The sequence below is a fragment of the Myotis yumanensis genome, unplaced genomic scaffold, assembly GCF_028538775.1.
Source record: "Myotis yumanensis isolate MYYU_CA2020_CCGP unplaced genomic scaffold, mMyoYum1.0.hap1 SCAF_2, whole genome shotgun sequence".
Classification (NCBI taxonomy): Eukaryota; Metazoa; Chordata; class Mammalia; order Chiroptera; family Vespertilionidae; genus Myotis; species Myotis yumanensis.
Genome location: NW_027223753.1, coordinates 12,893,844 through 12,917,195, shown reverse-complemented (window position 1 = coordinate 12,917,195; position 23,352 = coordinate 12,893,844). Strand labels below are relative to the sequence as shown.

At 55.8% G+C, this 23,352-nt stretch overlaps 1 protein-coding gene across 4 annotated transcripts in view; it reads right to left on the bottom strand.

The window, feature by feature from the left end:
• Positions 1-435: 435 nt before the first annotated feature.
• The window catches only part of ALPL (alkaline phosphatase, biomineralization associated), a 56,326-nt gene continuing 33,409 nt past the window's right edge, over positions 436-23,352 (bottom strand). For all 4 annotated transcript variants that reach the window (XM_070404287.1, XM_070404288.1, XM_070404290.1 and 1 more), the window contains exons 2-12: positions 19,384-19,557; positions 15,320-15,439; positions 14,884-14,999; positions 13,206-13,380; positions 12,321-12,496; positions 9,184-9,327; positions 7,201-7,270; positions 4,943-5,077; positions 2,663-2,854; positions 2,176-2,295; positions 436-1,471 (exon numbers count right to left, since the gene is read on the bottom strand). In XM_070404287.1, the coding sequence (XP_070260388.1) occupies positions 1,206-1,471; positions 2,176-2,295; positions 2,663-2,854; positions 4,943-5,077; positions 7,201-7,270; positions 9,184-9,327; positions 12,321-12,496; positions 13,206-13,380; positions 14,884-14,999; positions 15,320-15,439; positions 19,384-19,444 (1,575 nt within the window). In that variant the 5' untranslated portion in view covers positions 19,445-19,557 and the 3' untranslated portion in view covers positions 436-1,205. The remainder of the gene's footprint in view (positions 1,472-2,175; positions 2,296-2,662; positions 2,855-4,942; positions 5,078-7,200; positions 7,271-9,183; positions 9,328-12,320; positions 12,497-13,205; positions 13,381-14,883; positions 15,000-15,319; positions 15,440-19,383; positions 19,558-23,352) is intronic.

Below are 23,352 nucleotides of genomic sequence, written 5' to 3'. Positions count from 1 at the left end.
GAGGGCAGATAGATGTCAGTGTGGTTCACCATTTAGTACAGGGTCTACATACTCAACATCCGTGAATGAATGAATGAATGGGCAGCTACCATGGGCCAAGGTATGTAGCTCTGTTTGTGGGCGCCACGCAGCCAGGGTGTCTAAGGGCCCTTGAAGGCCTCCCTCCTGTGGTTTCGGGGCACACAGGCATTCTTCTTTAATCCTCACAGCAACCTAGGTGTGGGCTGTCTCCCATTTTCAGATAAGAGAATGGAGATGCAGACACAAAGCAACGTGTCCAAAGTCACCCAGGTGATGGGTGTTAAGCCCTCAGGCCAGGAGACCCCTCCTCCCTCCACCCCTACCCCCACCCCCAACCTCAGGCCTAAGTTCAGCTCTTCTGAGAGAAATGAGCTTATTTCAGTGTCTTCCTCCCTGACCACAAAGACTCAGCTCTGTCCTCAGAAATATTTGGAAATTTTTATTTAAATGTCTTGTGTTCCCTTTTAACCAACACCAAAAAGAGAAAAAGTTTCTTGCTGTTCCAAACAGGAGAGTCACTTCAGAGAGGAGCTGGCGTGTGTGTGTGTGTGTGTGTGTGTGTGTGTGTGTGTGTAGCTGGGAAGTGTCTGCCCGCCAGGCTGCTCTTCCCAGCCCAGGCCACCTGGGGCGGGACAGCCGGTCCGAGGAGCTGGCTTCCTGGGAGCCCTGGGAGGCCTGGGATGAGTGAGTGAGCAAACCTCCATCCTGAAAAGAAGGCTTGGTCTCCCCTTCAGGTGGGGGCATGAGCATGGAGGGCCCTGGTAGGTTCCAGACGGAAGGAGAGGGGAGTGGGAGGGTCAGATCTGGAATGTTCCATGGACGCTCCAGAGCCTCCGGAGCTGGAGAAATATGTTTGCTAGAAAAATAAGATGCTTTGAGGATTTCTGCAGTCTGTGTTCTCTGCCTGCCCAAGAGAAACCTGGCCTGTTGGCCAAAGGGGCCACGGGGTGGGGGTGGGGTTGGAGGCAGGTGGCTGGGCACTGGTCTGGGCCCAGTGGAGGATCCGGAGGGGAGCGAGGCGGGCAGTGGACTTTGGTTTCCTGGGTCCCCTTCCTGGAAGCTGCAGAGGCTGTGGGTGCCCCACCTCCCTGCCCCTTGAGGTGTGGGTGGCAGGCGGTGTGCAGCGCTGGGAGAGGGAGGCTGGCCGTCTGTCATGGGCTAGTGGGTGCCCCGGCCTTGGGCCCTCAGAACAGGATGCCCAGGGGGAGCAGGGCCAGCAGGAGCACCAGGGGGCCTGGGGAGGGGCTGCCTGAGGAGCTGGCTGAGGCACAGTGGTCGCGGTTGGCACCGATGCAGGCCGCATACGCCATCACGTGGGGGATGTAGTTCTGCTCATGGACGCCGTGCAGCAGGTGTGCCATGGGGCCCTTGGCGAAGACCGCCACGTCCTCCCCGCCGTGGGTCTCGTGGCGCAGGGGCACAGCGGACTGTGCCTGGTAGTTGTTGTGAGCTGTGGGCCAGAGGGAACACTTGCAGAGCCTGCCCAGGGCCTGGCGCTGTGCTGCAGCGTCTCCGTGCCCCCCCCCAGGCTGGCTGGAATGACTCATTTTACAGGAGGGAACACAGGCTGAGTGCGTGGAAGGCATTCCACACAGGCCACAGGATTCCGGCCTGAGTCTGTTCTAACACAGAAGCCTGTACTCTCAACCCTCAGAAGAGAAAATCAGCTATTTGGATTAGAAGGGAAGAGTCAACCTAGGAGCGGCTCTTACCATTGGCCGCACATTAGACCCCCCCCAGGGGCCTCTGGGGACATCAGAACAAATGCACATTCAACAATAGGGAATGGGATGAACACCCTGGAAAGGCTCATGTGTTGGAATATTATGCAGCCAGTAAAAATGACACTGGATAGCAAACACCTGTTTCTGCCAGGCTCTATGCTAAGCTCATCAGACCCCTTTAGTTTTTCAGGTGACCGTGGGAGGTAGGACCCATTTATGGAGGAAACTAAAGCTGAGAGCTGAAGTTATGGGCCCACGGTCCCGGAGCTAGTGAATGGCACGAGGGGATTCACCCTGAGACTGTTCTGACTCAGCGCTGGCTGTTCCGAGACCCCGGACCTTGACCACAAGCCTACGCTCTGTTCCCAGCCCATCCCCGAGGGGTGCCCTGCTCCCCCCGCCCCCCAGCCCTGCGTCTTGGCAGTCTCACCGTAGTCCACCATGGAGACATTCTCTCGCTCCCCGCCCACCACCTTGTAGCCGGGCCCGTTGCCATACAGGATAGAAGTAAAGGGCTTCTTGTCCGTGTCGCTCAACATGGGGGCCAGACCTGCACAGGAAGACATGGGTCCGGGGGTTGTGTTGGAGCACTGGGGATACAGTCCCTTTAAGGGCCTGACCCACCTCCACGAAGCCACCTTCCAAACCCGGTTTACTTCCCACCAACCATCCCTCAGTTTTCGCTGTGCCCACATCCCTCCCATCCATCTATCCATCCTCCCTCTCATTCTTCTATCCATCCATCACCTAGGCAGCCGGCCACCCACTCACGCACTCCCCTCACTCTGTCCCTCCACCCTGCATTCCCCCAACCTCCAGTAAATCCTCATGAGTGCCACCTGTGCCAGGCGCTGGGCTTGCTGGCTCGCCACCCCCCTCCTGCTCCCAGATGCCCACCCCACTGGAGGCCCACCTACCAAAGATAGAGTTGCCACGGGGGGTGTACCCGCCAAAGGTGAACACGTGGGAGTGGTCAGCAGTGACGACGGTCAGCGTGTCATCCAGGGAAGTCATGGTGCCGGCCAGCCCGATCGCCTGGTCCATCTCCACTGCCTCGTGCAATGCCTGCTTGGCCTTGCCCTCGTGGTGCCCGTGGTCAATCCTGCCTCCTGTGGACACCATGGCAAAGGCCTCGGGTGAGGGGGAGGGGAAGAAGAGGGGCAGCCCCGAGCCCCACCGCACGACCGCGGGTTCATCTTCCTTTGATGGGGAGCTGCCACGTGCCAGGCACACCAGGCTTTCGTGCAGCCGTTCGGCCTGTACAGCAGCTCAGAGGGGCGAGTTGCTGGACCAAAGGCTCACACGTGGAGAGTGCAAAGCCAGGATTTAAAGCAGATCCACCTGACGGAACGCCTGTGCTCCCTCCACCACCCCACGCTGCTCCCAGCACCCCTTCTGCAGCTGCTTGGAGTCCCGAGACGTCGGAGAGGCAGGGTGCCCCCTAGGTGCCAGGCATGACAAGCTGGTATCTTGTTTCCCCTTCACAACAATCCTGGGCAGAGATGAGTACAATCAGCCCCATTTACAGATGGAGCTACTGAGGCCTAGAGTGGGGAAGTCATGTGCCCCACGTGGCGTTTGCTGGGATCTGAACTCAGGTGTGACTCCCTCTAGATCACCTGCTTTTCCTCCTCCACTTTGAACAGTCCCCCCTGAGTGAAAAGCAGTCCTAAAAGGTGGTGAAAGCCCTCGGTGCCTGGGCAGGGCCCACGCAGGATCCCAGAAAGGCCTGTGCTGCACCCCATGCTGCCTCCACAGTGAGTACAAGAGGCCTGGCACAAAGCCGGCTTAAAGGTCACAGTCAAGGGCTGTGTGACCTGCGGGAGCGCCTCCTCGTCTCCCACCAGGAGATGCTGCCTCGGTGGACATTCCCAACGCTGAGGGTCCTGAGCCTGGGGGCCTGGCCACCCTCCCTGCCGCTGGCCTGAGCCTCACCACTCTGGCCTGGCAGGCAGGGAGGGTGGGTCCTTCCTTTGTTGTGGCTTTGGAGCCGCTGGCCTGGCGGGCCCAGTCCTGGCCCTGCTCACAAAGAGCCCTGCTCCCGGGGGAGCCCCGGCTCACCGCCGCTGGGTCTTGGCTGGGTCCTCGGCGTCAGAGGCCTGGTCGGGGCCAGGCCGAGACCGAGACCGCCATGCTTGAATGGGAACCCCGGGGTTTGGCAAGAAAGTGGTCAAGCCGGGCTGGCGGCCACTGGCCTCTGGAGGGCGGAGGGGTCCGAGTGTGTCTGTATGTGTGGAAATGTGTGTGTGTGCGTGTGTGTGTGTGTACATGAAGACAGTGGCTGTTAGAACTTTGGGAGATTCCAGGAACTTTATCATGTCCTCAGCTTCCTATTTTATTGACTTAGCTAGTATGTAAATATCACCATCATAATAATAGCAACACCGAGGATGTATTCTCTGCTGGGCCCTCTTCCAGGTACTTTATGTCTCTGAACATAATGGATGCTAATAACCCTTCTATGAGAGGGGGACTGTGTGGGGCCTGGTTAAATAGAAATGTCCTGGTGGAGGTCACACAGCCAGCGGATGGCAGCATCAGGACAAGGGCCCGAGCCCGACTCCAGGGCCTCGCGACTCCAGGAAACTATGAATGCCACATACAGCACTGTTCACGCCCAAAGGGTCTGGCTCTCCCAACCTGGGGGACCTGGGATATCCCAGGGCCTGCCCTGGGCCTTTTCTTCTCAGGGATAGGACTCAGGAACCTGACCTTGGCCCCGCTCATGCCTAGTAACAACAGATGTCCAGCTGTGAGGGCTCCCGTGGACCAACAAGTATCTGCAGAAGAGGCCCCTGGGCCTGTGTCCTTGAGCCCCTTCAGGCAGCTGCTCAGAGTGCAGATGTCTACGGGGCCTGCTGGTTTGTCTTTTGGGAGGGGTGAAGCTTCGGGGGCTGCACACCCCTCCAGGGCCAGGCCTCCCAGAAGGAAGAAACCCGCCTCCTCTTCCAGAAAGCCCTCCTGGACTAGGAAACCTGGCGCACATGTATGTGTGATGAACAGCTTGTTGGGCTGGGAGCTTCAGCACTGCCCTTTTCTCCCCCAAACCCCAACCCCATCCTCCCAAAAGGACTTCCCCCCATCATCCCAAACTGGACAGTTCCCTTTGAGAGCTGGACCTCCCTATCCCCTGACCTCAGGGCTGTGCATCCACACGCTCTCGGGCAAGCGGCCCTGCAGTCAGGCCTGAGCCCTACCTTCCACCAGCAAGAAGAAGCCTTTGGGGTTCTTGCTCAGGATCTTGATGGCAACCTCCACCATCTCGGAGAGGGAAGGGTCCGTCACGTTGTTCCTGTTCAGCTCGTACTGCATGTCCCCCGGCTCAAAGAGGCCTGAGGAGGAGGTGGATGGTGAGACTTCATGACCGGCTAGGAGGGTCCCCAAGGAACCTGCGGTGTTTCGGGGAGCACAGGTTCCACACACAACTTGGGGGCAAAGTGGAGGGAAGGAAGCTCATCTGGATGGTGCTTGGCACCCAAAGTGTGCCAGGCGCTTTGGGAGCGTTGCCGCCTGTCATCTCATGGCCACACCGTGGAGAGAGGTCACCATGTCCATTTAAAGAGGAGACTGAGGCTCAGGGGTCAGTAACTGCTATTTTCAGCTGCTGAGTAGGAGAGCTGGGAGTCAAGTCCATCCGCCTACCTCCCAGCCTGAAGGGCCCCGGACACAGCACCGTGTCTCTCAGGCAGGACTGTGCCCTGGACTGGACTGTGTCCCTCAGGCAGGACTGTGCCCTGGACTGGGCTGCACAGGGCAGCGTGGCTGTGTGTTTACGTGCCATTTACGGGTCAGGTTTGAAGTGCACAGTGCCCTGCGCAGGGAAACAACAGAAGGTTTGGGGTCACTGTCCCTTCTGTTCACTGAGCTCGGTTCCCCACGTAGGACGTCAGGAAGGATCCATTTCTTGTCCATGTCACAAGGCTGCATGTGTACCGGGCCGGTGTCTTAGGTTCTGGATATCCTTCCAGAACCATTGCCCTTCCGTGATGCGTGTACAGCCACACAAGAGTTCCGAGTAGCAGAACGCTCACTCTACCTCGTGCCACTCCAAGTGCTTTGGAAGCTGGTAGGTGCCAGTCTCCAAGATGGCACCCCATAAGCCCTGGTGGGCCCCCTCCCTCAATGTCTAGGGCTGGCCTGTGCAGCCAATAGAATTCTGCAGGAATGGCCGTGTGTGACTCTCAGGTCTGGGCCTAGGACACTGCAGCTTCGGCTTTGCATGCTCTTGGGTTTCTGGGAGAAGCCAGCCGCCATGTTGTGAGGACACTCAAGCAGCTCAATGGAGAGGTCCATGGGGCAAGGGACTGAGCCTCCTGCCAACCCATGAGCCATATGAGCAAGCCGTCTTGGCAGCCCCAGACCCAGTCTGCTCCCTCCTCCCCAGGGAGAAGGGAGCCGTGGTAGGGCCCTGGGCTAGGTGGCAGGAGACGTGAGCACCACCATGCAGATACCCGAGTCCTCTTTCCCACCGGCTACCGTGCCCAGCAAGTGGTGGCCAAATCTCCTGCAAACCCTTCCCAAGGAGCTCAGCCCTCAGGTCCTGGGTGTGTCGTTGGTGATTATGGGCTCAGAGCTGGGCGCCTGGAGGATCCCCCACATACACACAGCCCTCTGCTTGCCTGGGCCACATGGCACAGACTCCGTACCACACACAGGCTGTGTGGAGCTGTGGATGCACTCACAGAGCAAGACAGTGCCGCTCGTGGAGCTTAGAGCCAGAGTGCTGGGTTCAAATCCAGCTCCCACCACCTATGAGCTGTGCAACCTTGAGCAGGTGATTTCTCTTCTCTGTGCCTCCGTTTCCTCTTCTAAAAGTAGGAATAATTCTATAAAATGGAGACAATGATAGGGCCTACCTCAGGGTTGTCATGAGGAGTAAATGAGCTCATGTACTGCATAGGTTATCGGTTGCTGTGTATCAAACTATCCCAAAACTGAACCGTCTAAAATAAGAGTAAATTGTTATTGCACGTGCTGTTTCTTCGGGTCAGGCATTAGGACCCGTGGGGCTGGGTCTCTCATGAGGTTGCAATCATCTGAAAGCTCCCCCTGTCAAGACCAGCAGAGACAGCCAGGCTGACTTCCGCCCTGGCCGCACAGCAGGGCTGGCTCCAGGCCCCTGCTCCACAGCCTGGGCCTTGTTTGCCTCAGCTCTGACTTACCTGGGCCACACTCTAATCAGCCGGGTGGCGTGCCAGAGGTCGAGTCCCTTCTCTGACCTTCAGTGTCCCTTTGTGCTCAATGTGCTAGTCACCCTGCACAGCCAGCAGATTTGGGGCCGAAATTCTATGAACCAGAACCCCTTCCTCACCCCTCCCAGGCCCTGGAGCCTGAGGGCAAAGGTCCCTAAGTAGGGGAGGCAGGCTGGGACCTCACCCCCAGGTTCTGGGTCACACAGCTCTGGCCCCAGGGCACCCAGCCAGGCATCCACCACTCCAGCCCCCGGCCCCCTTACCTAAGAGGTAGTCCACGGTGTTGGGGTTGAGGGCCAGGAGTTCGGTGCGGTTCCAGACGTAGTGAGAATGCTAGGAGGAAGGGCCTGTTAGTCGTGCTGGGGCTGGGGGAGTGGGAGGTACTGACCCCAGCTGGTCCCTGAGTCTGGGGCATGTATTTGTTTCCTTTCATCCTTTAACAATCCTTCCCTGAGGACAGACCATCCCTACCCTCAAGAAATGACAAATAAATAGGTAAGTCTAATGTAGGGGAAGAGTTCTGAGAGACCAGGGAACACTGTGAGCCCAAAGGTGAGATCTGGGAGGGCTTCCTGGTGGAGGTGAGGTCTTAATGAGGCCCTGGAGGACAAGTGGAAATTGATCAGCCTGGGGTCAGGGAGCTGAGTTCTAAGTAGAGGAACGTGGGGCAAAGAAGAGGCAGGTATAGGTCACAAGGAGTCTTGAGTGCCCACTGAGAGGTATGAGCTGTGTTCCTTGGGCCATGGAGAGCCAGGGGGGAAGTGAAGCCCTAGCTCTGTCCTGGGGACTCCCTATGTGCTGGGTCCAGGGCACAGAGGCCACAGGAAGAGGCTGGTTGGCTTGCCTGGAGGTGGCAGCATTTAGGGCCTGGACTGGGGGGGGTCCTAGCACTGCCAGGAATCAGCTGTGAGTCCTGGGGAGTGTTCTGTGCCTTCTCTGGGCAATGGCATTAGACTCGGGGGTTTTCAAACCTCAGGGGTTATTATGGGAAGGAGGCTGTTATGGCTAAGACAGTGGGGCTCTGTTCCCCCACTCCCATCCTGTCCTCTGCTTCCCTGAGGTGTGTTATCTCATTAAACCCCACATCGGCCCTGTAAGGTCGGGATTATTATGCCCATTTTACAGATGAGGAAACTGAGACACACAGATGACATAGCTATTCGGTGGTGAAGACACTCTAGAACCTACTCTTAAGGCATGGTTCGTAATGAACGTATGGCCTCTCTGGGAGCCCACAGTGATGCCCTGCCTGGGCCAGTCTGTGGGCCCTCTCCCTCCCTCTGGGGGTCTAGACTGAGCTCCTTGGAGCTCCCCGCCTATGCAAGAATTAAGCTCTGGTCCTATGTCCCAGGTAGAGAAATCGAGGCTGGGAGGCGTGCTGTCTTGCTGGCTTGGGCCGGGAGCGGCTCTGGCCCAGCCCGAGCTGACTCAGAAGGAATGGGAAAGGTTCAAAGCAGCTCACCAGCCCCACGGGGCTCATTCCCCAGCCCCTGCCCCCGGCTCGCTCTTGGCCCAGCCCCAGCCCACAAGGCCTCCCCTGGGGCCAGTCCTGGAACCCTCAGAAACCCAACCCCAGAGTGACATCAAAGTGGCTGCCAGGCTGCTCCCCACTGTCTTCAGCCCTGACCACAGTCATCCAGACCCCGGCTGCCCCAGGCCCAGCGGCCAGCAGCACAGATCACAAAGGCCACAGCCGCTCTGGGAGCCAGAGCCTGGGCCCTTCCCACGTTCCAGCCTCGCTTCCCCAGCACGTGCCCTCGCCCTGGCCAGAGCCAGCTCACTGTGGAGGGCTTCTCCCTCACGCCCTGCCGCCTCTGCCTGCAAGACCTCCCAAAGCTGCCTCCTCCCTGCCTCCCCATGGTCAGGCCTCGGCCCCTCCCTGTGGCCTGTCCCCTCTGGGCTCCAGTAGGTCCTGGGCATCCACCATGCGAGCATACAGGGCTCCATGTTTCCTTGACCATCCGATCCATCACTGGACCTCATGCCAGCTAGGGGCCCTGCACACAGTAGGGGCCCTGCACACAGTAGGGGCTCAGGGACTGAATGTCCATGCAGGCTATTCCTTGGCCCACCCCCTTCCTGCTGTCTAGCCCTCCCATTGCCCTCCCCTGAAGGAAGGAATTGATTACCTACTATGTGCCATTCATGTATCTGTTAGGCCATTTGAGCCCGCTGAGGTAAGAAGTAGGACCACCCAGCCCCGGCCCCACCGCAGGCCACCCCGCATCAGGTCCCTGAACGGCTACCTTATGTCTGGGTTTGAAGCTCTTCCAGATGTCGATGAGGTTCAGGCCGTCCAGCCTCGTGCCCCTGGCCTTCTCGTCTAGCTCATACTCCACGTCGGTTCTATTCTTGGGGAACATGTACTTCCGGCCACCCCCCATGATCACCTAAAGGGGACAGGAGCCATCAGTACCCTGGGGTTCCAAGCCGTCGGGCAGCCCCAGGAGCCCCCGCCTGGGGGTGGCATGGGTGCCCCTCCAGCCGGGAGTCCTGGGTCAGTCTGCGCTGCTCTCCGGGGCTTCCCTTTTCCAGGTGGGGGAGGCCAGCGAGTCTATGGGATGGTGACATGTCGGAGCTGCGGGTACCCGCCTGCACTTGCTTCCCAGGCGCTGACAGAACTGCCCCTTGGGTGCAAACAGCGCCGCCGCTCAGCGCTGCCTGTGTCAGGGCCTGGGCGCTCCCGACACATCCTCCACTCGACTTCACCCCAGGCCGCCAGGGAGACGTGTGCTGTACTCACTTTCCCCATGAGGACATGGCCGCAGAAATAGGATGTCTTTTCCCCAAGGCCACACAGCCAGCAAGGGGCAGAGCCAGGATTCGAACCCGAGCCTCCTTCCGACCCTGGCACCGGGGCCCCGCTGTGTCCGCAGAGCCCACGATGGAGCCTCCAAGAGCTTCTTCCTCTCCCCACAGCGAGAGGCGAGGTGCCCGCAGGCCCAGGCCTCGCCAGGGAGGTCTTGGGGCAGCCCAGCTGGGCGCTGGGCAAACAGCGGGCCAGGGCTGCCGTCTGCGGAGTCACCGCCAGGCTAATTTTACCCACCGCTGCCGGAGGACGCGGGACTGTTTGTTTTCCTTGGGAGTCCATGTTTGAAGTCGTGACTATTTTTAAAACGGGGCCAAGAGCATAACAGCTGCCGCCCACAGTCACCACCACACCGGTGTCCTGCCACCACAGGCGTCAGCCCAGGCCGCCGCCCCTGGCTGACACCTCGGGGAGCAGGGCCGGCCTGGCATTTCAAGGCCCTCCTCTACCTTCCGCTCCGTTTGCCTCCCGGGACCCAGGTTGTGCGGGGCGGTCCAGGTGGGCAGGGCGCCCCAGGGCCAGCCGGGATCATGGGGAACTGGTGGGGACACGGCTTTGAATCCTGACTCTGTCCCTTCTTGACAAAGGGCCTGTCACTTCTCCTCTCTGAGCCTCCGTTTCCTTACCTATAAAGTGGAAATAACACCCACCCACAGGACCGTCGCAGGACTGCAGGCACCCAGGGGTGGCCTCCGCCAGAGTGTTCCCACTGCCAGGAATTAGAGGTCACGGTTTCCATAGGGGCACATTCTCTGGGGGCGGGGCAGGCTGTGAGAGGAGGAGGAGAAGGGGCCCCGGGTCACTGACCCCTTGCCCCCCCCCCCCCGCCCCCATTCCCACAGAACCTGACCCCTTGGCATCTTCGGAGTGGAAACGAAGCCCCCAATCTTCGTGCCTGGAGCCTCCTCATTTCCAGCCCCGGCAGAGACTTCACACGGGCTCATTAAACTCCCAAATAACAGACTTGCTGTTTGGCTTTGGGGTTTGGGTTTGTGTCTTTCTTTTTTTGTTGTTTTTTTAGCAAAAGATATTTATTTTCAGGGCGGACACCAGGATTTTTGTTTCATGTGCAGCCTGGGGGCCGGGGGCTTTGGGGTGGCGGTGATGCTGGGCCGATGGGAGAGAAAAGGATGAGGAGACAGGGAGGCAAGGGAGGAGGGGCAGGACTCGCCCGGCCCTCCCTCCTCACTCTCACCCACGCTCATCCCCAGTGGCTCCTGAGGACCCCCCTCAATCCACCCCTCACCCCCACTGGAGAAATCTTCCCTTAAACTCCGGTCCCCTCTCAGGCTGTTCCTGCCAAATCTCTCTAAAGAGCAGTCCCATAATTATACCCTGTGCTTGTACAACAAATGTTCTCACATCATGACCTCATCTCGGCCTCCAGTGGCCCTAGGAGGGGGGCAAGCGGGCTCTCTATTCTTGTACAGGTGGGGAAACTGAGTCAGGGAGGGGAAGTGACTTGTCCCAGGACACGAGTCAGGGTGGCGGCCTTGCCTTGGATATATGCTCACTAAAAGGGTCAGCAGGACAGTTTGTCCTGAAAGGATGTTAATCCACCGCTAGGAAAAGGGAAGGCATGGATGGGTACAGAGGCTGGGGGGGCACTTTGAAACTGGGGGGATTCTCTGGGGGGCGGAGGAGGGTCAGGGAGCCAGCGAGTTTGTCTGGTAAGGTTAGACACAGAGGTAAGGGGGAGGCGGGACCCAGGGCTCCCTCTGAGCCTCACTGAACCCCTGCTAGGCTCAGGGGACCAAAGTCCCGTTGCTCCCCCATCCGATCCCCACTGAGAAAGGGACAAGCCGGAAGTTCTCATTTAGGGAGAGAGAGTGGGGAGCCCTCTGGACATGTCCGGGTGGCAAGCGTTCACACACCCGCTCGGGGTTTTCAAGCTTGTGTTTCTGGCAAGGACAGGTGGCTCACTCATAAATGCCACCGCTTTCTGAGCTCTCGCTAGGTGCCAGGCCCTGTGCAGCCTCTACAGGGACCGTTGTATTGAGATCTTGCAACGGGCTTCCTGGTCGATGGGTACATTTCACAAAGGGGGGTGAAAGGGAAGGCTCAGAGAGGCGAAGTAACTGATCCAAGGTCACACAGCTAGCAAACAGGGCAAGGATTTGAACCCAAGAGGTTTAAAAGTGAGAGCTGGTGCTACCCCCGTCCACCCCACCTTGTCCCTGAGCATGCTGGACGAGTCTGTGGGGCACATCCCTGCTTGTGCACGTGGGAATGTACAGGGCAGGCTCCCCTCAGATGGCCCCCCCACCCCCCTGTGCGGTGGGGGTGCAGCGCCAGGCTCCAATTGACGAAATAATCCCTGGGCGCCTGGTTCTTGCACTGTGGTGGCGGCCACATCAGGGATTATCCCTCAGCCCCAGCGCGGAGCGCCTCCCTGCCCCGACCACAAATCCTCTAATGGGCTGGGAGCCCTCCCAGGTGTTTGGGGAGCCAGGCCAAGCTGCTTCTCCCGTGCCAGCCTGTACCTGAGGCCTCAGCCCCCCCACCCCCGCCCCCTGAGATCCTGCCTCCCAGCTCGGGGGGCCCCTGCACTGGCTGCACACCCCCCGAACTCGCCTCGATGTCCCTGATGTTGTGCATGAGCTGGTAGGCAATGTCCTTGCAGCCCTGGCTCAGGGCCTCTGGGGGCATCTCGTTGTCCGAGTACCAGTCCCGGTCGGCGGAGTGGGCGTAGGTGGCACTGGGGGTGGCGTGGTTCACTCGCGTGGTGGTCACGATGCCCACGGATTTCCCTGGGGTGTGGGAAAGGAGGGGTTGGCTTCATCTGGAGTCGGCGGTGTCCAGGCTGCCTCTCCCTCCTCCTGGCTAAAGACTGGCCTCCTGTTAGTTGCATGACTGCCTGGGCCTCAGTCCCCCCATCAGCACTTAACGGGGGGGTGGGGGCTTCCATGTACTCGGGCAGCTCAGACACTCTGCCTCCCGGAGGACCCTTGAGCTGTGAGCACCTGGGTGAGTCCTCCTCTCCACTGAGGAGCCTGCAGGAGCACAGCGGCCCCCCTACAGGCTCTCAGGTGGTGGTGTCACCTGTGTCAGCTGGCCTCGTACCCTGACCCTAAAACTCCTGGGGACAGGGGCCAGAGCCTCCCGCTTCCAGGAGGAAGGAGGAGGAGACGTTCCCTGACCCCCCACGGGCTGGCCCTGGGCTGGGCCCCGAGCCTTCCTCACACCAAGCCCCTGAGGGGCCAGGTTTTCATGCCCATTTTACAGTGGGATGAACAGCCTCAGGGAAATGCTCCAGGACCAGGACCCACACTGGAGTGGGTTCCTCAACCACCAGCCTTCCTGTCCTGGGCGGGACCCCATGAATAGTTCAGACTCTCAGAATAGGAGCTGGAAGAGCCCTGCAGAGCACCTTTTTTCTACCCTCTTCCCATTGTACAGCTGGGAAGACTGAGGCCCAGACAGGCCCCACTCCCCACCACTACCCCAACCCCCACTCACCGGCGTCCTTGGCCCAGCGCAGGATGGAGGTGACCTCGTTCCCCTGAGTGGTGTTGCAGTGGGAGCGCTGGGTGGCCGCGCTCACCCCCACGGTGCCCTCATTGGCCTTCACCCCACACAAGTAGGCAGTGGCGGTGCCCGCGCTGTCGGGGACCTGAGCGTTGGTGTTGTATGTCTGCAGGTAGGGAAGGAGGGTTGGAAGATGGCCAGGCCCTGGCTCACCCTGCTGCCCACCCACCCCAACTACTCACACCATGGGGCCTGGGCATGAGGGAGTCAGAGAGTCTCCCACAGCCTTGGCTGAGTCCTGCTGCCCACTGAGGTCCCCCCAGAGCCACAGGGTGTCCTAGCTGCCTGCTTCCTGCCCCCACTCCCTCTGCCCTGGCAGCCAGGGCAGCAAAAAGGAGCAGGAAGGCCACTCTCCAACACATGGAAATGTTGGGCAGAGGAGAGGGGCTGGGCCAGCTAGGCCTTTCTCTGAGTCTGGGGCTGTAGGAGGCAGCAAGGGCAAGGGGAAGGCAGAGTTCTGGAGAAGGGGAAGCTGAGGGGCAGGAGGCTCAGTTCTTGAAGGGGGGGGAGCGGGGAAGGGAAAGGAAGGGGGAGGCAGGATCTAGAATGGGGACATGGGACGAGGCCTTCCTGCTTCAGACCTCAAGTAGAGACCCCGAAGCTGTCTCCCGTCCCCACCAGCCTGAGAGCTCCTTGAAGGCACAGAAAACATCAGTCGGTCCTGCTATTCCCTGGGAGTGTTGCCAGCATGTCAAACTCGTTTATGACACGAGGCATGCAGCCCGCTGGCCGTGAGTTTGACACGCTTGGTCTAGAACAGCGGTTCTCAACCTGTGGGTCGCGACCCCTTTGGGGGTCGAACGACCCTTTCACAGGGGTCGCCTAAGACCCTCGGAAAACACATATACAATGACATATTGTTTTTGTGATTAATCACTATGCTTTCATGATGTTCAATTTGTAACAATGAAAATACATCCTGCATATCAGATATTTACATGATGATTCATAACAGTAGCAAAATTGCAGTTATGAAGTAGCAACGAAAATATTTTATGGTTGGGGGTCACCACCACATGAGGACCTGTGTTAAAGGGTCGCGGCATTAGGAAGGTTGAGAACCACTGGGCTAGAGGATCTTTATTTCCGAACACCACTGCCGACGATGACGATGACGACGGGTAACAACAGCTACCACTTACAACAGTCATCACATTAACCTCCCAGGCCACCTTGGGAGAGAATGAAGGCAACAGAGCCCCGTGGGAGAGTAAATGCTGCCTGACTCCCTTTCCATCAAGTACAAACGCAGGGACCGCTAGTCCGCGGGCGGGCGGGCGGGCGGGGGCTCGGGCTGTGAGGGCCGCGGCCTCTGGTTGCGGTCACGTTCATCCCCCCCGGATGCTGGTTATACCGACACGGGCAGTTTGTGAAAACCCACGCTGTGCGCTTGGGCACTTGTCTCTTTGTATGTTATTCTTCCATCGATTTTTAAAAATCAATGAGCTAAGCCCTCAAAATAAAGTCTTGGGAGGTAGCTGCTGCTGTTCCCATTGCACAGGAGGGCCTCGGAGACGCCAGGAGGGCTGAGTACTCTGCCCTCCCTTTCCTGCGACCTGCGAGCTTCGAGCTTCGAGCTGCGAGCTGCGAGGCGGGGGCTGGGGCGCACCTTGGAGAGGGCCACGTGCGGGAACTTGTCCATCTCCAGCCGGGTCTCCTCCCCGGTGTTGTGGTGCAGCTGGCCCTTGAGGATGCGGGCGGCCGTCACCGTGGAGACGCCCATCCCTGTGGAGGGAAAAGAGGGCCTCAGCCTCTCCAGCCAGTCTTCTCGGGCACCTATAGCTCTCTAGCTTGGTGCCAACTCAGGCTGGGCGCTGGGCACCAGAGTATGGCTCTGGAAATGTGACCGGGCACCCCTTCCCTCCCCAGACCCTCAGGGAACTGCCTGGTACAGCCGATCTCATGGGTCCACAGCCTGGCCCCATCCTCTTAAAATGTTCCCAGGGCTCTAGCCTCTTCAACACAGTCCCCTTCACCTCTGCCTGGCTCTGTGGCCCCCACTTTAGGTGCCCTGTCCAGCCCCTCCCTCGGGCCTCAGGCCTCACCGTCTCCCAGGAACATGATGGTATTCTTGGCCACGTTGGTATTGAGATTCTGAAGGCTCAGGGCGTTCTTCAGGGTCTGCTGAGCTTGGTCTCTCCAGTACTTGGGGTCTTTCTCTTTCTCTGTACAGACAGCGAAGCAGAGTTATTTGCAGGGGGTGGGACTAGCTTCTCAAGCCCAGACTTACAGGTACCTCAACTTCTCATGCCTGAGGGCAGGGTGCCAGGGCTTGGGGAGGGAGCAGTAGTTGCCCATCTGACAGTCATCGTGTGGTTTGTAAACCTATTCCTGTCTAATCCTCCAAACAGGGCTATGGACCTGGGTCTTCTCCCCACATCTCAGAATGAAGAAACCAAGGCTCAGAGACACCAAGGGACTAGCCCAAGGCCGCACAGCACTGGCAGAGCTGAGTTCCACTCTAAAGCCCAGGCTCTTTCCTTCCACCCAGTAGAGCAGTGGTTCTCAACCCTGGCTGCACATTAGAATCACCTGGGAATCTTTTTAAAATCCTGATTTCTGGGCCTCATCCTCCGGAAATTCTGTTTCTTCGTTATGGGGTGAGGCCATAACATTTCTAACAAAGAAACAGAATTTCCGGAGGATGAGGCCCAGAAATCAGGATTTTTAAAAAAGATTCCCAGGTGATTCTAATGTGCAGCCAGGGTTGAGAACCACTGCAGTGGAGGGCCATTTCTGCTAAGGCAGCAAATGAATTGGGCTGGCACGCGATTAGGAAGGTAATGTTTAAGCCGGTCAAGAGAACAAACTACCTTACAACTGCGGGAGTCCCCAGCCGTCTCAGTCATCAATTATAAACTCCCGTGGCTTACCGATTAAAGCAGGTTCAGCAGGAACCTGGCTTCGTGCTGGAAAGTGAAACTTGTCTTTTGTTTAAAGACGTGCCTTTTGTTTAAGGAACCAAGTGGAAACAGCTACGCACAGTCTCACTCCTGTCAGGATAAATTAGCACGTTCCCAACCCCCACTCTTGAGATAAGATGGAACCAGGAATGCTCTCTTTTCTTCCTCTTTTCCTCTCTCCCTCTCCCTCGCCTGTGCTGTGTCCAGTAGTCAATCCTCCAGTGGAAAGAACACAGTTGACGAACCTCAACTGACCCCCTTCCCCACGCAGCTGTGCCAAGTCCCGGCTGTGTAGACGAATCGCCTCCCCGAGCCTCAGTTTCCCCCCCTTCAAATGTGGTTGCCTGTACCTTCCTCTCGGGGTCTTATGAGGACTGGGTTAAGCAGTGACACACCTGGCCCACAGGAGAACATGAAAAGCCCACCCCACGCCCCCTAGCGATTCCATCTCCAGACCTGGCCTCCCATGTTTTTCCAGAGGCTCAGCTCCCTGTCCTCGGGCGGCAGGGGCCTTCCCAGGCCTGCTGGACTCTCCCCTGTGCTTGGGCCCCTTAAACCAGCGCATCAGTGCACCGAGGCCTGGAGACAGGCTCTCTCTTCCAGGGGCCTCCCGGTCATAGAAGGGAAGGCTGAGGCTGGGAGGCGTGGGAGGGTCTCGTCCAAGGCTGAGCTGCATATTCATGGGCTGAGGACACACGCCTCACCCCTGGGCCCAGCTCAGGCCTGCGCTGCCCTGCAGTGCTTCCAGGCAAGTGCCAGGAGCCCCACACACCGCAGCCCGGTGGGGCGGCCACCGTATTTCCTCCACGTTATGAAATGCAACATGGGGCCTGGAGATTAGAGCTGAAAAAGAAAAACAGGAAACCCACACATCTAGGGGCTGTGCCCCTGCCTCAGGTGTGCGAGGAGGCAGAAGGAAGCTGCCCTCGGCCTCAAGCCTGGGGCCCATCCACACTTCACTCCCTCCCCACAAGCGGTCTCCCCTTATGTCACTCACCCCAACCCCATAGCCCCCACCTTCCCCTGGCAGCCCCCAGCACTGCCTCTCTCCTGAAGGTGTCTGCTGAGCTGACTAACTTCACACCCCAGGAAAACGGGGGGGGGGGGGGGGGGGAGGGCGGGGGGGGGGGACACAGCAGCCTACAGCAGTGCTAGGGTTAAATGAGGCGAAGCCTGGGGAAGTGTCGGTGCTGGCTTTCATCAGGGATCCCACTGGCTCAGGGCTGGTTGCGATTCCTTCCTGCCGTCCCCCTCCCCCACACCACAGTGCCCAGCTTTGGTCCAGGAGCTTCTTTGGCCATTTGGGTGCCACCGGGATGGTGATGAACTTCTACCCTTCCTGGCCACCTGCAGCCCGCCGCCCCACTGGCCCTGCACCTGTCGCTCCTTCCCCACACGAGCTCTGCTACCAGTTTGCCAAGTTCCCTGCTGTGCTGCTCCCTGCAGAACCCGTGCCATTCTCACCAGAGCCGTCCCAGGGCTTGCCCCTCAGTCCGGTTCAGCGGACGCCGAACGGACTTCATTGTCAGAGAACGGAGGTAAGCCATGACGGCTTTGGACAATTGAGTATCAGGAGGCCATTGTTTTCACAGCCATTTCTCTGTCAGCTCTAATCACCGCAATGCTATACTTGTCAGCTTACAATATGTACTGTGTGATTTTGTTTATGTGAAATTCAAAAGAGGCCAACCTCGTCTGCGGTGGCAGGAATGTACCTACTGGTAGTTGCTTCCTTCGGCCTGGGGGTTGGGAAGGGCAGGGGAAGCCCCTGGGTGTCCCCTGCCTGGAAGTGTTCTTCCTTGGTCTGGGCGGGGGTTACATGGATATAAAACTATATCTATAACTTGGTGTAAGTTATACCAAATTTTTTTAAAAAGAAAACACTGTGTACCACTCTGCACACTCATCAGAGTGGCTAAAACAAAACAGATCACACAAAAACTGAGTTGCTGATTTTTTTTTTTAATTGAATATTTGAAGGTTTTTCATTTCATTGCTTTTTCATTCTTTTTCCTTTTCATCCATCTGCTCACCTCTTACCCAGTTGGGTGGACTCAGTCTTGGGGCCCCAAAAGTACACACTGAAAGGCATCATGGGGTCGCAGAGGGAGCGACAGCCTGGGAACCCCAGCAGCTCGGGTTCTCATCCCAGCTCTGTACTGACTCGCTGGGTGACCTGGGAAGGCCAGTCCTTCTCTGTACCCCCATTTTCTGACTTGTTGAAATATATTCTTCCTAATAGCCCCCCTCCCTGCTAGACACTGTGTCTGCACCATTCCTTCCCGCAATAGCCTTGAGGAATTGTCTCCACGGAATAGATGGAGAAATTAAGGCTCAGTGAGGATGGTGGGGGTGCTTCCAGCCACATGGTGGGTGGAGCCGAGGAAGGCTCCCCTCTCTAATCACAGATACTGAGATGCTGGGGGAAAACCAACCCAAAACAATTAAAAACAGACATAGCTTGAGAAAGGAGGAAAGGAGGGAAGGGGTATACCCAGAAATTCAAAACCGGAGAAGTAAACAGGAGCGGATGCTGAGGGCCCTGGGATGTGAGACCAGATGCAGGTCTAGGTGGAAGCTGTTTTAATGTGCACGTTTGACCTTGGAGCTTTGGAAGGGACAGGGAAAGAAGCCAGTCATGAGAAATGTGAACTCGACTCCAAAACTGAGCCATTGCTAAGTGGGGTCTGAGTTTATGGCGTAAGAACCTCAAGCTGAGAAATCAACATAAATACTTATCTAGAATTCGTTGAAAAACCTGATATCATCTGCACGGTAGAAACACTTCCATATGACTGTCCAATAGAAAACAAAAAACAAAAACAAACTCCTATTGAAGATGAGTTCACAAGCAACAATTACAAACCACAAGGAAATGCACTCACCACTCCGTGAGCTAAGCAGACAAAACCGACAGAAGATTTAGCATACCACGCCTTGGGAGGGTTTATCGAATAAGTTATATTTCAGGTTATAGAGAGATGAGAGAAGAGACGCCTCAATGAAAGAACAAGAAAACATAAAGCAGAAAGCGTGGCCCACAACACGAGCATGTGCAGTAGCCGAGCTGGGACTTCCGTTCTGAACATTTGTTTCCTGCTCTTAAACCCTCTGGGTGATTTTATGACCCTGAACATCGGCAATGCCCCCAGCCTACCCCACCTGCACCAGGTCTTCCGCCCTCCACCTGTGCCCCCCAATCCTACCTGGCACTAAGGAGGTGGTAAGGCAGGTGCCAATGGCCAGCACCAAGAATGGTGAAATCATGATGCACTCCACGCCCTGCTCTCTCTCTGGAGCCCAGACGTACAATCCACGTGGGTGGGAGGGGTGGGCTGGCAGTGGTCAGCCGTTAGCTGATGTTAGCTGATGTTCCGATCCTAAAATGAAAAGAAAAAAAATTTAAAAAGACACGTGGGCCACAGCTCCAGAGTTCACATGTTCATTTACTTAATTCCTTTGTTGGTTCATTCATTCACTAAGTCTTTGTTGAGCATCTATTACAAGCCAGAGCTGGGGATGCCAACCTAGGTGGTCTCTCCCCCAGGAAGCTTAATCACACGGCGGTAGAATGAGGAATGAGTGCCATGCCACAAAGTGGTTCCCTCCCACTTCCCAAGTGAACTCTCACTGTCAGTCCATCGGGACCCACCAGAGTTCGGGCTCTCTGTGCACTGCTCCTCAAATGGTAGCGCGAGTCAGAACCTCCTACGGGGCTTGTTAAACTAGATTCTGCCCCTATCCCCATCCTCGACCAGAGCTTCTGACTGCATTGCCCACAAGCTCCCGGGCGATGCCCCTGCTGTCGGCTGATGGCCCACACCTTGGAAAGACTGTTCTAGAACATCAGTCTTCAGGCTCTTAATTACCTGTGACCCGAGAACATCAGAGACAAAAAAAGAGTCCACCCTTTCTTAGAGGGACGCCTACGTCTGCTACCTTCTCTTCCAGAGCTTGTCATTTACGGAGAGAGATACAAAAACCATAGAAGTGACCGTTAGGAAAAGATTGGCTGGGAAGGGTGGCCGTTTCTGGGTAGTAACATTACAGATGATTCTGATGATTTTTTTCCCTGCGTTTCCCAAGTTTTCTTCTGTGTTGAGATGTTACCTTTATACTTTTTTGAAAATGACTGGAAGGAAACACATCAAAATGTTAACTGTGGCTTTCTCTGGGCAGTAGGACTGTGAAGGAGTTATTTTATATTTTTGATTTTTCCTAATTGCCTAAAATGAGCATGTATTAATGGCATACTAATGTTCTTAACTTGTGGCTATCCTGTTAGGTTCATGAGGGATAACCCGTTGGCAGCTGAGAAATGTACTAGCCCTGTATAAATGTTAATGGAAGACGAAGAATTTTAAATAGCGAGAGCTTCACTGGGAAATAATGTGATTATTTCCACCAAAACCAAGATTAAAATGACTCGTCCATTTGTTGGGAATGTTCTCCTAAAAATAAAAAAAAAGTCAAGGTGAGAGGCAACACGCATTTGAGATCCAAAAAGAATTGTAGCCCTACTCAGTTTGGCTCAGTGAACAGAGAGTCGGCCTGCAGACTGAAGGGTCCGGGGTTCGATTCCAGTCAAGGGCACATGCCTGGGTTGCAGGTTCGATCCCCAGTAGAGGGTGTGCAATGATTCTCTCTCATCATTGATGTTTCTATCTCTCTCTCCCTCTCCCTTCCTCTCTGAAATCAAATAAAAATGTTTTTTAAAAATAATAGTAATAATCAAATCCTATATTTTTAAAAAAAAGGAATTGCAATACTGGGAAGCATTAGGAGTTGATGGCAAGGGGAATTTATGAGAAAGGGAAGGGGAAGAGTTACATCAGTAGAAGGAGGGAATTTTTATGAGTCCTATAAACTAAGGAAGGAATTTCTCTACAGGTGCAGCTAAACTAACACAGTGATGGCGATTGGAAAGAGTGCCATTAATTCTCAGTCAGACGTTATAGTCACAATGCTTGCTTTCCCGTCATTTTTTGCAAACAGCTATTTCGCTACAGTGCTGCTTCAGGACCAGCCCAAGGTTACCGTGCCCCGTTCTAACGCTCCACACGTGGGAGGAGTAAGACGTGCAAGGCAGGCCCCCTGGGCCGGCAGCTCCAACTCCATTTTGAAGCGGTCCTACTTATATTATTTTCCACACGAGAAACGGCAGGGATGCACAACATTGCATGGTTAGTGTCATCATAGGTAAGAGCCGCTCTGCCACCGGAAAAAGTGAGGTTGAGTCAACCTTAAAACTGTACATGCTGCCCTGACGGGTTTGGCTCAGTGGATAGAGCTTCAGCCTGCGGACTGAAGAGTCCCAGGTTCGATTCCGGTCAAGGGCATGTGCCTTGGTTGTGGGCACATTCCCAGTGGGAGGTGTGCAGGAGTCAGCTGACCGATGTTTCTCTCTCATTGATGTTTCTGGCTCTCTATCCCTCTCTCTTCCTCTCTGTAAAAGATCAATAAAATATATATATATTTTAAAAACTGTACATGCTGCACCCCAGTGCCCAGAGGCGAGGGCCCACCGGCACCACATCCCACGAAACACCCCGAGTTCACCAGACACGCCGTCCAATTGCACAGACCTGTGCTTCTCTCCGCCTCGTTCCCCCTGCCCCCCCACCCCCCGCCCCCCGCTCCTTAAACACCCAGCTTGGCAGTGGGGACAGGGAGGCGGAATTGAAATAGCTACATTGAACTTCTAACAGCAGGCACTCAGCACGGAATGGTAAGGTTTTGGGTGTTTTATAATTATTTTTATTCTACAGTAGTTTCTAAACATTTCTAGAGTAAATCCTAACATCATAAAAAATGTTAGTAAATTACTATATAACATCGATGCCGTAAATTATTATTCAAAATAGTTTAAAACTGACGTCAGGAAGCCCCCAGGATGGTCCCTCACGCCCATACACTGCCTCTGAACGTCATGCCGTCGCCATCATTGCAGGGGCCTCGCTCTATGGCAGCCGTGGGCAAACTACGGCCCGAGGGCCGGATCCGGCCCGTTTGAAATGAATAAAACTAAAAAAAAAAAAGACCGTACCCTTTTATGTAATGATGTTTACTTTGAATTTATATTAGTTCACACAAACACTCCATCCATGCTTCTGTTCAGGTCCTCCGGTCCAGTTTCAGAACCCACTGTGGCCCTCGAGTCAAAAAGTTTGCTCACCCCTGACCTATACAGTGGACAGAGAGGGACTTACCATCTTTGCAGATGAGAAAAACCAAGGTTCTGAAAGATGTGACTTCCCCGAAATTACAAACAGGCAGGTGGCAGAGTAGGCAGCAGGTAGCCCTAACTACAGAGCTGCTGGTTCCAGAATTAACAAGGAGGTTATCACTGGCGACCTGCCCAAGGGGGAGGGGAGGGTCTGGTTCCCCAACTGTGGAATGAAGAGACCGAGGCTTCACACATGTATTGATTTGTGTGACCTCCACATCAGGATATAGACGGTTCTACCACTCAAAAAAACTCTCTCCTATTGTCTCATTGTAGTCACAGCAGCACCCCTCATCCCTAAACCTGGCAACCCCAGATCTGTTCTCCACCACTGTTGTTTGATTGGTATTGTATTAATTCTCTAGACCAATCTGGGGAGGGTTTACATCTTTGCAATGTTCAGTCTCCCAATCAGAATATAGTATGCTTCTCCATTCATTTCTTCCTTTGTAGCCTTCAGCATACAGAACTTGTGTTCTGTTAGATTTATACCACTGTATTTCACTTATGGGGGCTGTGATAGTATCATTGTTTTAACTTGTTCATTTCTAGTATGTACATAGAAATACAACTGATTTTTATGTTTTGACCTTGTATCCTGTGACCTCGCTAAATTCACCTATTAGTTCTAGGAGTTTCGTGGGTTCCTTGCCATCTTCTATGTAGGTAATCATGTCATTGACAAATAGGAGTTTTAGTTCTTCCTTCCCACTGGTATGCCTTTTATTGCTTTTCTTGCCTCATTGCACTGGCGAGGACTTACCGCACCATGTTAAATTGGCGAGACAAGAGTGGACATCCTTGCCTGGTTCCTGATCTGAGAGGGAAAGCGTTCAGTCTTTCTGCATTTGGGGCGGTGTTCTGAGGTGTGAGGCAGAGTAGCTTTGGTGGGAAGATGAGGAACACGTAGCGTTTGAGATGTCTTTTAGAAGTGAAGATGATGTCAAGT